The sequence below is a fragment of the Haemorhous mexicanus genome, chromosome 6, assembly GCF_027477595.1.
Source record: "Haemorhous mexicanus isolate bHaeMex1 chromosome 6, bHaeMex1.pri, whole genome shotgun sequence".
Lineage (NCBI taxonomy): Eukaryota > Metazoa > Chordata > Aves > Passeriformes > Fringillidae > Haemorhous > Haemorhous mexicanus.
The window spans coordinates 58,308,641-58,323,859 of record NC_082346.1 but is presented as its reverse complement, the minus strand read 5'-3'; the positions used below and the strand labels follow the sequence as shown (position 1 = coordinate 58,323,859).

The window sequence follows — 15,219 nt, the reverse complement described above, 5'->3', positions numbered from 1 at the left end:
TTTCTAAGGGTATCCTGGGATACTGGCCAAGATATGACACCTAAGGAATGTTATTGAGAGCAGTGTGCTTTGATGTCTCATTTATTTTGCAGTTGAATTTTCTTTCTAATTTTTCTTTGTTGTATGAAAATAAGTTGCTGAGAGAATTGTTTATTCCGTAGAAGTTTTCCTGACAGTATTCTCTGATTGGCAATACAAATTGCTACTTTACAAGTAGATACAAAATGTATTTTAAAAGTGCATGTGTATGGGTTTGTTACCACTTCTTAGTTCATTTTTATGCTGGTCTGATGATTAACCAAATATATGCTTCCTGCTTTATGGTGTCATGAACAACTTCCTGCTGCAGTTCAGTTTACTGAAACCAAACTTCCTTTTGATTTTTTCCAAAGTAACGTTTATTTTCTTAAGCATACGTGGCTCACCACTTTATTCTGGGTTTATTTAGTATTAAATATTTATGTTGTGATGGAGAAAGCATTCAAATTTCATCAGAATACAGAAGTCTTTTAGACATCTCTAATTATCTGTTGCTAAATCCACTTTATCTGTGATTAGTATGAAAGGGTGAATGTTTTTGTCAGGAGCTTATAGCTTTGCTTTTGTAATAGGCTGCATTTTAAGCAGCCAATTGGATTGGTGTTGGCCTTTGAAAGATGCAAAATGCTTTGAAGGAAGATTTAAATGAACGAGTAAAGACTGTGCAAGCACACACATTTAATTTCAGGACTATCTGCATTATAGCTAAAGCTGTGGGAAACTAAAAGAATTGCACTGGAGAATAATCAAAGGGTACAGCTTTATTACATCTCTGTTCTGAAAACGAAGGGGCTGTTTTCTCTGGCTTAAGGAAGAAGACAGCACTTTAGACACCACTTTAGACACCACTTTAGAAGTTTTCACGATGTGTCCAGCTGTGAAATTGATGGCTGATTTGGATACAGAAATGGCACAGGGGCTACATACAATTTTTTCTTGCGGACATCAAAAATAATTTTGAAATGAGATGAAGTAGGCCCTCCTGAAGGTTGACTCCTCCCAGAGAATTGCTGTTGAGTTTAGGTGGTTTTTGATTATCACTTTCAAATTGAAAGCCCAGTCATTTTAGATTGAAACAAGGAGAGGACACATCCACAAATGTGAACGTGGTTGTGTGGAGACCTCAGAGCACCTTGCAGGATCTGAAGGGGACCCACAGAGAAGGCAGAGAGAGACTCTGTCAGGAGCTGTAGTGACAGGACAAGGAGTAATAGGTACAGATTCAAAGAGGGAAAGTTTAGTTTGGATATTAGGAAGAAATTTTTTACTGTGAGAGTGGTGAGGCACTGGAACAGGTTGCCCAGGGAAGTTGTGGATGCTCCAAGCCAGTGTTTAAAGCCAGGCTGGATAACACCTGGAACAGCCTGGTCAGGTGGGAGGTGTCCTTGCCTGTGGCAGTGGGGGAGTAGAGGATCTTTAGGGTCCATTTCAACCCTTTAGCATTTTATGAACATACTTTATTTGTGATCTGGGGTGTTTCTCAAGTACAATATTTTAAAAAGACTAGATGGAATTGTAGGCTTGACATGGAAAACTATGAATAATCAATTTGTCATCCCTCTATGAACAAAGAAAGCCAAATTCATATAAGTTCAAGAAGAAAAACATATTTATACTTTAAAGCTAAAACAATTATGGGATTTCTGAATTATTTATTTATTTCTTACTAACTTTTCATCTAGTATGATTCGTAAATCTTGACATTTTCTCCTTTATGAGCTATGTGGGCAAAAATATGAAATGTATGTTTTATATTCACATGCTCTCCAGCAGAGATGAATGCATCTCTAAATACCTCTGTGGTTGCACAGTACATCTGATTATTTTCTTCTGATTGTATCAAAGGGATTTTTAAAACCAAATATCTGTTGAGAGTCAAGGGGGCTGATTAAATCACTTACTTGCTTTTATTCCTGCATGCCATTTTTGTGTCTCTTTTTGGAATCTGCCATTCCTTTTTCTTTGTCTTTATTGAGAATGGTAACTGAAATACTGCAGGCACTGTATTAGTAGTATTGGAAGGCTTTTGGTGGTTTGGTTTGGTTGGTTTGTTGTGGTTTTTTAGAAATCATACATCATTAGTTCCTGAAGTCTCCCCCATGGAGCTGAGATTATTGTTTGTAGGCAGCATTTACCAGTATTACAAGATTTAAACTAATTTTGAGATACTTTTTAACCTTTAAAAGTAGGTGAAAGTGGTTGAGGTTAATAGCTCAGAAGTCCTGGCTTTCAGTGCTAATATCAGTCTTTTTTTAGGTGCTTTATCTTCCACTATTCATATCTGATCACAATTTGTGTGTGTCACACACATATCCATGCTTGACACAAGTAGCTCCCGAGTTGCCCTTACAACAATTTAAGAAAGGTCAATTTCTTTGCCTGTGTTACCTCATAATTTACCTAATGTATTAGTATTTTACTTATTAGTACAGGATTGTCATTAAAAGTCCTCATCTGCAGCCTTGGGAGTCTTAGCTCACTGATAGAAGTACAGGGGTCTTGTCCTTGTCTTTGCTATTGCTGTACTGTGGGGATTTTCTAAAATTATTTTTTAGTTTACAAATTCACATTTGTAAAGTCAGCGCTAAGGCCACATCTAAGAATAAAGAAAGACTGAATCCATCTTTATTTATTAAAGGATTTTGAAAGTTTGCCTCATGAAAAGCAATTAGTAAGTGTCAGGAGTTGCATGTGGATTAACTATAGCCCTAGAAGTACACATTTAAGAAGCTGTGGTAAAGTTCATTTGCTGATCTCAGTTTCTGGGATGTATTTCAAAAGAATTAACTTTGCATGGTCCATACGTGTGTGTGCACCTTTTAACAGGATGTCAGTTTTCATCTGTCCCCTACCTCAGAGCTGCTGTGGTCAAATGCTGTGTGTCTTGTGCTGCTCCATGAAACACCACCTTCCTTTCTCAGGTTTGAGAGTGTGAAGCTGTAGTATTTCTAGCTAAATGTCTGCTGAGCTGGAATATCACAAAGCATCAGTTACTGTGATTTCAGTAAATACAGAGCTCTGCTATGTTGGGGGAAGGAAAATTGTGAAGTAGTTTTCTATGGCACACAAAGGAGTCATTTTCTAAACTATTCTCAGCAGTGTTTTCAGCTGTAAAGGTTGTATTCAGGTGGGTATTTTGTTTTTTTTACATAAAAGTCTTAAAGGTGGAGGAATTAAGGTTCTGCACTCTTATGTTGCAGGGTCCATGGGTCAGCTGTCTGATTTCTGCACATTGACTTAGTTTAGGGAAGTCACATATCCATCAGAAAATCCTAATACCTATTTCACTTGGGGCTTTTTTGAAGTTCAAATGGTTAAATGCTTCATGAGAGCCTTGGCTGAATAGTTGGAATCCCTTTCAGAAAACATTGTGTGCCAAGACCAGACACACTTCAACTGCAAACCTGAGTACAACAGCTCAAGTACAGGTTAAATGCTCTTTGTATGTGACATTTTAGGTACATATCTTTCTTAAAATATTTTAAAGCTACTCTAATTGTTCCCATAGATAGAGAAAGAACAAAATTCTACATCATTGCACAGTAAGCTGTTTACATGCATCTTTCTTTGAGGAGAACTACTGTAATTAGAGTAGTGATTTATTTTATGTATAAAGTGAGTGGGAGACACTGCAGTGGGAAGTTGAGGATGAGGTTGAGCTGAAGGCTGAGTAGGTCTGTGGTCTTCACCAGCCCTGGTAGACACTTTACACACCCTGTCATCTCTTAATAAATTCCTTTTCTGTTTGGTTGTAGTCCCTAATGCAGCCATGACAGATGGGGTGTGGAGGAGCCAAGTCTCCTTCACTGGACAGTGGTATTTGCATTCCTGAACTCTGCTTTTACACCTCTGATTCCCCCCAGAGTCAGCTGCTGGAGGAATAGCCAGCAAAAATCCACACCTCTGGAATATGGTAAAAGTAATCTGCTACACAAAGTGTAAAGATTAGAAGGTCTGAGCTGACACAGTGTTTCCTTAGTGCAGTGGTGTTGCAGCTTGTTTTAAGGCATGGATGGAAGCTTGGGATTTATCATGATCCTTTTCTATCTGAGTATTGTTTTCCTTTGTAAAATATAATAAAAAAGTGGTCTTGGGGTCCTGTTTGAGACAAGAACCCTGGTGCTACATTAGTAACTTTGATATCCACTTTAGATTAAATTCTTATATAGTATTACTGCCTTCTTTTAGGGAATGTGGCTGGGCTTTTTTTTTTTTTTTTTTCCTTTTCTAGTGCTTCTGTGTGTTTTTCCCAAATGTACAACTTTGGCTTCATTTCTTTTCTGTATCTTTAAGTTGTGGAGATGCTTACAAAAGTCCATGTGGATGTTTTAATTTAGTGTATGCTTACTCCTCATTTAAAAACTGTATATATAATACTAAAATAGATCTGATTGTAATATTTTGAAAGAAGTTGCCTTGAAGCATCAAATACCTCTGTAATAACCCATGGTATGGCACCACTGAAAGATATGTTTGGACCTACTAATGGATTTGTAGTAGTTCTGTTTGGTAGCCTGTATCATCTGTAAAAATAGCAATCTCAAGCTGATTTTGTAGTGAATTCTTTGTATGATGGTTTTAAAGTCCAGAAGATAAATATTTTCCTTATAGGCCAGACTAATCATGTGAACTCACAGTTTGGGTCATTATAAGGAAACCCATTGAAAATGGGAGTGAGGCTCCTCCACTCAGCTCAGTTGAATTGTCTTGCTCTAACTTTGTGCAATACTCAGATAACTGTCCTGAATGCAGCCTTCAGTGGGTTTTCAGAAGCTACAGACCTAGTCACCTGTGGAAATATTTCATGTTATGTTGTTTCTTGTGAACAATGAAACAGCAAATGGCATTCCCAGTGTTACCCCCCCTCCTAAGAAGGTGTAATTCTGAACTTTCTCTTCCAGGACTCTCCAACTCTGACAGGAAACATTAGAGCTTGTGTGTTGTGGTTTGTTAAAAAATGTAAATTTCTGTTCAAAATTGTTTGTCAGTCTCTCAGAAAATTAGAAGTAATTAAATAGAAAGTTCTACAGATTTGTGCCATTTCTGTACCCTCTCATCTCAAGATGGTGTGAGAAGCAGACAATTGTAATAACTTGCTGCTACTTCTTTCCAGCTAATTTGATCTTGTTCCTTAATTCTGACAGATTGTTTTTAATTTTCCCATCTGTTCCATAAAAATCTCAAGTGATTGACTCCTAGGAAAAAATAATGTCTAATAGCTGAGCCATTTTTAATGAGTTGGTATGAGTTATTTAATGAGACGTGCTGAAGAAGGCAAGCCAAAGGAAAGATTGGGCCTGGGGTGGTGGATGTAAAGAAAGGTTAAGGGCAACCATCTGCTTCAGGAAGCTTCCACTCTTCATCAGCAGCTTTAGGCTGCTGCTCTCTCCACTTTCAGGCAGTGCCTGTGGACAAAACAACAAAGGTTCAGTGGCAGTAATTCCTTTCCCCCTTTTATTTGGGGCAGTGTCTGCCCTCAGACAGTACTGCTTTGGGGAGAGGATTGGTCATGAAAAAGGAAAAAAGAAATCAAAGAATAAAAGAATAATATTTAAGTAACCTTAAAAGTATTATGGTCTGTGTTTAACTTCATTTCTTCCAGCACAAACTCCCAGGTATTCCAGAAAGAACCCTAGTGCCAGGAAACAGAATGAAAATTCTCCTCCAGCGTCTCTGAAGGCTAAAACCTTTGCTTTAAAATTGCCTGCAAATGGCATCTCCCAGGGCAGGAAGCCATCAATATGCAGTACAGGTCTTTGAGAATAGCAAGCATGAATATAAATACTAACATCTGGACTTCTCCATTCTGTTTTGGTTTTTATATATTATTATAATAAACATTAACATTGTTTTTAATAATCATCAGATAGCATTTTCTTTGGCAGCTTGAGACTTCATTATTAAATCAAATAGTGAAAATAAATATACAGCTCTTTTACAAGGAAAGTTGAAAGTTTGACTCAACCCTGCAACTATGCCATTGTGAGTCTAATCCATTGTAGAATTCACAGAATAATGAATTAACGTCTCGGTTGCATACAGTGGGGCAGAACAAATGAGAGAATGCTGCCATGGTAATGAGCAAAATATACACTTGTTTTTTCAGGTGGCAGTGGGCTACCAGCTAAGGAGAAAAACTTTTGTCTGCATTTTCTTAAACAAGTAAAACATGGGAGAGTATTAGGCAAGCAGAGAACATCAGTACTCTATACATCCAGAGCATGTCCAAATACTCAGCCTGTCAGGTGTCCCCATGACATGTTCTGCCAGCAACCAAAGAACCACTGAATGTAGCAGGTGAAGCTACTGGATTAAATTTGTGCAAAATTGGACTTGGATGGTGTCTGTTTTGAAACCTGAGCTCAACAAGTAGCTGCAGATAGGAGATGCTGTGTGCTTATACAGAAGTCACTGTCTCTGAATGAGACTAGACTGTGCCTGAGGTTTTGACTACCCTAATTGGAGACTGATATGAGGGGAAAAAATGTTTTTATTTGTAAGGATTTTTTGCTATCTAGTACCAGTGTTTTTAGACTGGAAGAGGGGGTGGTGGTGGTAGTGTTCCTGTTGGGAAAAAGGAATTGATTGGTGCTTATTTTGAATGCCAGGAGACAAAAGGGACTTAATTTTGAGCAAAATTGTCATGGGCTTTGGGAACATGATCTATCCCTCTAGATGGATTTTGGACAAGGACCTTGCTGTGTAGTGGCTTTAGTAATAAATCTTACGTGTATTTTTGTAGTTGAAATTAAATTCACAAGATGTAAGTTTAATAGCTCTGCATTAATCCTGCATAAAGCATTGATCTTTTGGTGTTTTTATCTTCCTCCTCAGTGTGTCAATCCTGATCTTTAATACTTCTCGGCAGTGCTTTGTTGTGGTGAAGCAGTTCCGCCCAGGTAATCCTCCTTTTTACATTTACTTTTGCTCTCTAGTGAAGCAAGCTTTTAAGGGTTTAGCAGTTAAAAGTTGGTGCATCTGTGGTGATAAAATCTTTGTTCTATATTCTGTTTCTTTGTATGGTAGCCCATCCTTTTCAGTCAGTCAGAATTTCTAACCAGGGAAATTTCCATTACAGGGTAGTCTTACATTCTCCTCTTGGGCTGGTTATTGTCCTTTTTGGGGTGAAATTACAAACAGCTCTACAATGATTGTGCAAGAAATTGCTTTAATTTGAAGTTCCTTCTTGACCTACTTGTACAGAAGCACAGTATTTTCCTTTTTGTTTTGTTTTGTCTTAAATATTCTTTTAATTTGTACTGTCTTATTGTGCATTGTATAGCTGGGAATTTGAAATGAGGGAGATTCAGGACTATATGCTTTTTCACCAGTGTGTGGACAATTTCATTTTACCAGTTATTATGAATTTAGGTTAATATACACTTTTTTTCTGAGTTTTTGTATCAGTTCTTTTAACTCAAAGCAATATTTACTTTCTGGAAGTTAAAAACTAAATCCATTTTCGCTGCATTTTAATTAAAAGAAATGACAAGGTATTTCACTGACTGTTGCTAAGAGACCATTTCAAGACTGCTCATGGTAGACTTTATAGAAACTTTCTAGGGTAGTGTCGCACTGCCCTTTCTTCCTGACAGTGATTGCAGCCTCTCCAGTGCGGTGCAGCAGTGTTACATTGAGAGTGCATCCTTCTCATCAAGTGCTAATTGACTTGTTTAAAGTGTTTGGTTATTTGTTCATCACTAATCCACTGTCTTTTATTTGGCAGTGAATAAATGGCTCCCATAGCTCTTGCTCTCTTTGAGGCAACGTTAGGGAGAAGTGTGTGCATGCACACATATATATACACACTTGTATATATATGTACTGAGCAGCAACACATTCATTGCATTATCTCTATGAAAGTGTCAAATCAGCCTCAAAATCAGCTACTGGAGTGAAACCATTCCAGAAGCTGGAGCTGCTCAGACACCTGGCCATAGGCACAGTGGTCAGTCAGATACCCCACAGCACTTCAGTGATCACAACCATGCCCTGCCCTTACTCACATCCCTATATTTATAGTTATATCTCCATTCCATGGTTATTGTCTGCCCTGGTGTCTGTTCCACAAAGCCAAGACAAAGGCTGAGGCTTTCCTCCTTGCCAGATCCCACCAGGGTCCCACCAGGAAGGCGATCCCTCATGGCTGGGAGGGAGCAGCTGCTGCTCGCTCTGCAGGCACGTCCCCTGCACCTGTGCTGCTGCCATGTGTGCTCGCCTTTCCCTAGGCTGTACTGGCAGGAGCAGCTTTTCCCACTGATGTCTGTGCTGCTTGTAAAGGCACTCATCCCTCCCATTCTGTTTGGCAGCAGCAGCCCTTATGCAGCCACAGCAGAATGGCTGCAGACAGGAGGTTTTGAGGAGCAGGGAGCTGAAGGAGCTCATGCTGACTTCAGAGGGGCAGAAGCACACAACCAGTGAGGCAAAGAGTGTGCTCTGGGATTAGATGATCTTGAATGATCATGAAATCACACATTTGGCAGGAGCAGAGAGAAGAAAGATAAGCATGTATTTCTGTGTATGTACCTCACCCGTGACTAATTTGCAAAGGTATTGGTCAATGCTTGTTTTGGTAGGCAATTAACCACACATTTTCAAATATAATAAAATTGTGTTACTAGGGTTGGGACCTATGAACATGTGCTCTGGTTTATTAACTGCAAGCATAATGACCTTTCAATGCATTGTGATGTTTGTTTTTCCACTGACTTACAATAAACAGTATCAAAGATTTGAATCAAAAGCTGTGTTCCATTTCAGGAGGTAGAAAACACCAGTGCAGTCAGAAGTTTAGAGAGGAGCCAGTACCTTCCCAGACAGCCAAACTCCACTGGCTCCTTAGTCCCTACTGTTGTTTTCTTCTGTTTAGGGTCAGCAAACGAGTCCCTCTATGTGTCACCTGCAAAGGCTGCTTTTAATAACAGCAGTGATCTTATTTGCTCCCTGTGGTTGAACCATCTATCCTTTGTCCCACATTACAGAAAGGAAGGTGAGAACATCAATTCTACTGGAGTTTCCCCTCTGAGTGGAAACTTTCTTACAGCCAGATGGCTCCAGGGTAATTAGTCCAGATGTGGATTCCATCACTTCCTTGGGAAGTCTTTTCCAAAGCCTGACAACCCTTTCTGTTGTCACTCTTCCTGGTGTGCAGCCAGGAGCTGCCCTGGCACAGGTTGGTTCCTCACCGTGCTGCCGCTCATGGCCCTGTCCATCTGGCCTTGGAGGAGACTGCCCAGCCATGGTGCAGTTCCTGGCCAAGGAAGCACTGGAAGACAAGGGAACAACAGACATTGGACAAGTGGGTGGGTGACTGTGCTGGGGCTTCTGGATTCTGCTTTCCATCCTCTGTGGATTTGCAGTAAGATGACAGCCTCTGGTGAGGAAGAGGAGGGTCACAGATTTCCCTGTATAGAGTGTGCCTTAGCCAGTAGGTCACGCACTGTTTTTCAATCCAGTTCTTTACCATCCAGTGCATCACTTGTGCAGTCAGTTTTGCACCTTCAAGAGTGTTATGGGAGATTCTCTGTTCCCTGACATTAGAAGGCAGCTTGGCTTTCCAGGCTTTGCTTATCTGTGAGATGAGTTTGAACCTTTGCAAGCCAGGTGATATTAAATTCATAATCAGACTCCTTGGTGAATGCTCTAATATTTGGGCTTTTAGAGAAGTGGCTGGTACTGCTTCTTTTCTTCCTTATCTACAGAGAAAAACTGTTCCTGGGCTTGAAGTGTGGCCATATCACAGGACTTTGCTCTGAAGAGGACTGCTGAATTAGGTCCTTCTGGGAATGTAGCTTTTGATCTACCTGGGGCCTAGTTGTGCTGAGGGAGAAGGAGAATGTCAGGTGCCTGATGGAATGACAGGGATACAGAAGACTTTTAGTACTTTTAAGTCACAGCTTCATATATCTGTACTCCACACTCTTACCTGCATCCTCTTGTAGTATTCAAAGCCTTTAATGGGATGCATGTGTTGTTCCTTTTTTAATTATCTGATATGGGTTTGTCAGTACTAAAAAAGAAATAAAACTTTCAGAGGATTTGGCTTGTCTCAGAGAAATCTTGGATGTGGTTGTCATTTATGATAATTTTCCTAGCTTTTAGAAGTTTTTGGAATAATGACAATAGACACCCTTCAAGGAGCTGTCCCTTAGAATTGGCAGGGAATATTTTTTTTTCTGGCTTCATGCTGCACTTTAGGAAAAAAACCTGAGCTCTAACTCATGTCTCTCAAGTAAGAAATGGAAACTCTGATCTGTACCTGTTTGAATCTCAAAGACCTGGATATAACTAAGACTAGCCACTTTGAAAGTTTTAACTTCTGGAGAAAGATTAGATTTTGCATATTGGACTGATCTGGACATCTCCCTTTCAAGTGCAGATCTTGCTGTTCTGCACTTCTGAGGTGTCAAAATGAGCAATGCAGAAAGAGCCCAGGCACAAATTGCTGGGGTGTAGACTTTGCTTTAGAGACCTGTGCTTAAGAAGTCACTGTGGTACTTCACTGTAATGCAACAACGTTTCTCCAGAGACCTTTTTTTCAAGAAATACCAAGCTACAGTACCTGGAAGGATGAAAAGTTGCCTATAAAATCTCAGTTGTTATTTATCAATTCTGCAAAATTTAGAAGGGGAAATAAAAGAGAAACTAATTTGAAAACCATGTTATGTGTATGTGAAATATGTATGTAAAATATTTTAATGAAATAAAAATAGGTTCAAAGTTTAAAATAGTTCTATTCAGGGTGGTTTATAACACTCTCTTGGAAACCTTTCATGAAAAGCAAGGGAAGAGACATAAGGAAATTTCAAGGAAAAAAACAAGTGGAATTATGCCTGTATATTAAAGTTGCAATGATCTGGAGTTGTCTGTCAGTAGGGATTCTTTCTGTGTTGACATCCAGTCCTGCAGTTCTCACTCAGGCAAAATTTCTGTTGACATCAGTGAGAGGTTTTGCTTAAATAAGGACTAAAATCTGACATTTGCACTTTCTTTGGGAGTGCATTACAGTGGCAGCTGTTTGTAGATTAGTTCAAGAAGTCTTTTTCAGACTCCACACAGGAATCTGTGCAAGGAACTGTATGTTCAAAAGAGGATTTTTTTTTTTTTTTTCAAACAAACATACATGCTTTTCATACCCTTTCTAAATAACAGCTGAGTTGACAGGCTGAAAGACTCATCATTGTGCACATGGTACTTTATGTGCAACCCAACTTTCCTGCAAGATAACTGCATAGTTTAAATTAAATCCCAATATCTACACTGCTCAACAAATGGGAGCTGTATGGTGCTTCTGGCACTTCGATTTCTTGGATGAACTAGCTTCCTTTTTCAATTTTTTATTTATTTTAAGGTATGCATGAATTCATTTCAGATGATGTAAGTACAAATAAGAGTTTAAAGAATAATTTTACGGACATGGCAAGCAAACCTTTGTTCTTTAAAATTCCAGTTTTGTGTGTCATTACTTTAACAGATAACACAACTGAATTCCTTGTTACTCTCAAGTACTCTCATAGTTGTTAATTTCCAGGCAAAATTTGTTGGCCACCCTTTTCTATATTTAATATGAAGAGACTAACATACTGCCCCTTGTTTCTTTTTCTTTTGTTTTTTGGGGTTTTTTTAAGCTGTTTACATGTGTGAAATAGAAAGGCATCATCCTCAAGTCTTTGAGAATCAGGACAAGGAGAGCTTCCCTTCCCTGGAAAATCCCTTACCTGCAGTGGTTGGAGTGACCTATGAACTCTGTGCTGGCATTGTGGACAAGCCAGGCCTTTCTTTAGAAGAAATTGCGTGTGAGGAAGTTTTGGAAGAGTGTGGCTATCGTGTTTCCATTGCAGACCTCAGGAGGATCACTTCTTACAGGTAAATAGCAGCAAGTTACAACACTTAGCATTTCATTGTTTCACACATTGCTGAAGTGGCCTGAGTGTTCCCTCTTGCCTTGTTTAAGGAGAGTGTTGGAGGAGCATGGACATCTGAAGGTACAAGAAAGGTGTAATTTTTTGCAAGTGAGAGGAGTGTTTACAGATATGTAAGGAATTAGAAATATATAATCAATATGATAATTATGGGATTGAATTCCCAGGAAGAATCATACTATTGTGACTTATTCCAAAGACTATTAGAACAGGAAAAAATTGCATTGGGCTCTTTAGAGTTTGTTACAGCACTAGAAAACAGCCCATCTTTACTATACTGGGTGTTTTCCATCTCTGATTCTTATTACTCAGATTAACAATAGAAATTGCCCAAGATGCTCTCTGATTAACCTTTAACATGATTTTGCAGAAGCATGAGAACCCGTGGCATTAGATCTCTTCATAATACTTGGTCTGTAATTAAAGCTTCTTTGCATGGGACAATAATTATTGTTATATATGAAGATTTTGCTGATTTGACTGTGAAAATTATTACATTGTATTTTTGCAGGGTTATAAATAGTTATTGAAATAGTTTTTAACATGTTTTAAAATATTTATTAGGAGTAAAGGGGAAAATTAACATGTAATGGAAAAACACACAACGTGAGTTGTTGGTGAAAAAAAAACCCTCAAGAGAAACTTTGCACACAGCTTTAATCCTATTATATCTCATTCCCAGCTTTTAGTATTGTTATCCAAAATATATCTATGTTTGTATTTTATAGAGAAAACAGCAGGTTTTTTACTTTCTTTATTTTGCTTGACAACTCCATTGAACTAGGCACTGTCATTGGTTTTTAATTTGGGAATTGAATACAAATCCACAGCTGTCAATCCTGGCAAATGTTATTTCCTGCTGGATTAACAAGCAATGCTTCTGTTGAGGGGAGGGGGTGAATCACAGGAGCTGTCTTTTACAACTCATTGAAACCAGATTAAGGGTTTGTTCTACTGAAAGAAAAAGTGTCTTCCAGATTTATGAGCAAAAGCTGTCTATAGAATTTCATAGGTTGGGTGACACTGGCAGGCTGCTGCATGCAGATATATACATATGTATGTGTATGTATGTATGTGCATACAAATGCAAAAGAGGAAAAGTAGAATACAATTCTTGTAGAAGGTTGGAGATTTAGTGCAGAAGTTTGACTCAATATTAATGATTTATATCTGCATAAAACTCTCTGTGTTTTGGTATTGATAAATATATGTTACAGGTGGTTATTCATTCAGTTGCTTTTTTTTTTTTTTTTTTTAATAATTGCACTGACTTGTGAAGAGTGCATACAGTTGGGGTTTTCTTAGTTGAGACCTTTGCAAAGAGCTCATAATCCTCCATTGTCTGTGTGGACACAGCTTTCTGCCCCTGGAGATCCATGCTGAAGTCAGAAGGGCCTGTATAATTTTTACATTTTTAAATTAATATGAAAGGTTGAAGCCTCAAAGATGATATATCACAGGGGGTTTTTCTGTGATTTCCCAAGCTCTAGTTTTAGGATTTTTTTTCCAAATATTTTGGTATTCCTATTAGGAATGTCCTGTTTTCCTCCAGCCACGGATTGCCATCTTTCTGATCCTTGAGGATTTGATGCAAAGAAAGGAAGTAATCAGTTCATTTATGGTCTCCTAAGGACATTTTTTCTGTAATGGCTACACTACATATGAGAATTCCTGGGCTTTTTCTAAGTGCAGCAAGTTTTTCCAAGTGGTTTTTGCTGCTGTTTCATGCTGTGACTGTCAATAGAAAGCACAGGCATAAAGCATTGCATTAATGCATATGAATGCCATTACAACTGCAATGCATCCTGCCCTTCTACTCTTACCTCCCATCCCAGCAATCTGTGTAATAGCTGTTCTGCATTATTTATTGATCCAGTGCCTCAGGTCAGAGTTTTGGGGGGCTCTCTCTAGATGGCTCCTCTTCCAAAGATCAGCCTCAGCTGGACTGGCACCAGTTGTGACAAATGTGCATCTTTGCTTTCTCTCAAATGTGACCATTCCATGGCCTCTCTTGGAGGGTTTTGGCATTCTGTCTGAAGTGTCTTATTTGTCTGTACCACAAGCAACTTTCCCTTCATGTCTTGCCCAAATTTCTCTTTCTTTACTTCAATACTGACACTTACTACTCTGTCCCCAGTGGACATGAAGTACTTCTGCTCCTTCCACCTCCTTGTTAAAGCATGTTGCCTTTATTTTATTTTTGCCTGTGCTAAACTATTTTAGTTGATTTAGTCTTTCTCTTCAGATCATATTCTCTAGATATCTGATCATTCCTTCTGCTGTCCTCTGCCTTCTCTCCATCTGGTCTGCATATTTCTTAAAAATTTAGTGCCCAAAGTGAAGCACGGTTCTTTAGTGGGGGCTTTCCTGGAGAGAGTGGAAGCATTATCTCCCTAGTTTCATGGATCATTCTTTATACACTGGAGTTTGCTGTTTGCCTTTCTTGCTGAGGCATTACATTATTGATGTAATTTATCTTCCACAATGCCTCCCCTGTCTCAATACTAGGATTTGAACCTGATGATCCTTGTGGGTCCCTTCCAACTCTGAATATTCCATGATTCTGCATTGTCATTCACCTCCTGTCTGTATTCTGTGCCATCTCAGCCTTTGACCTAAAAGCAGGGAGTTGTGTTCCTAATGACACCCCTTGCTGGAACCATGCTCATCAGAAGGAAATTGCCTGGAATAAAAGCAGGATTTGAGCTAGACCTAACCAAAGGGCATGAAGAGCCAAAGACCATCAAGTGTAAAGGGAGAAATGGTTTTGCTAGGAAGGTCAGTACATTTCTGTGCCTAATGGATTAAGAAAGATGGAGCGTGGACAATCCATAGGGAGGACTTAGACTATGGGGAACAATGGAAAATTAAAACCTTGAGTGGAAAAAGAGGAAGAAGAGATGAAGGAACAATGCAGAGAAAAATCATAGGCAGAGAACTAAATGGACCTGGGGAAAGTACATTCATTGTGGTAGAGAAGAATTCTCTGTAAAGACATGAGGAAAGTACTTAGACTGTATTCAACTTTGCTCTGTTCTCTGTTCTATAACTGTATAGGTTAGAGGTAATCTGAAGATAGCAGGGATTTTCCTCATTTATTATCATGGCCTGTAGCAGTAGTTTTGGGGGATTTTTTTTTTTTAGTTCTTCTCAGCTAAGCTGGAAAGTGTGAGCCCAGTACTGCCACAGGTAATTGATACACATGCAGGCAACCCACTGGACCCCTTATTAAGCTCTGTCAAAACTCCAGTGACTTAAC

At 38.9% G+C, this 15,219-nt stretch overlaps 1 protein-coding gene across 1 annotated transcript in view; it reads left to right on the top strand.

The window, feature by feature from the left end:
* NUDT14 (nudix hydrolase 14) overlaps positions 1-15,219 on the top strand; it is a 59,489-nt gene that overhangs the window by 35,112 nt on the left and 9,158 nt on the right. Inside the window, exons 3-4 of the mRNA XM_059850484.1 lie at positions 6,874-6,938; positions 11,667-11,904. Of these exons, the coding sequence (XP_059706467.1) occupies positions 6,874-6,938; positions 11,667-11,904 (303 nt within the window). The remainder of the gene's footprint in view (positions 1-6,873; positions 6,939-11,666; positions 11,905-15,219) is intronic.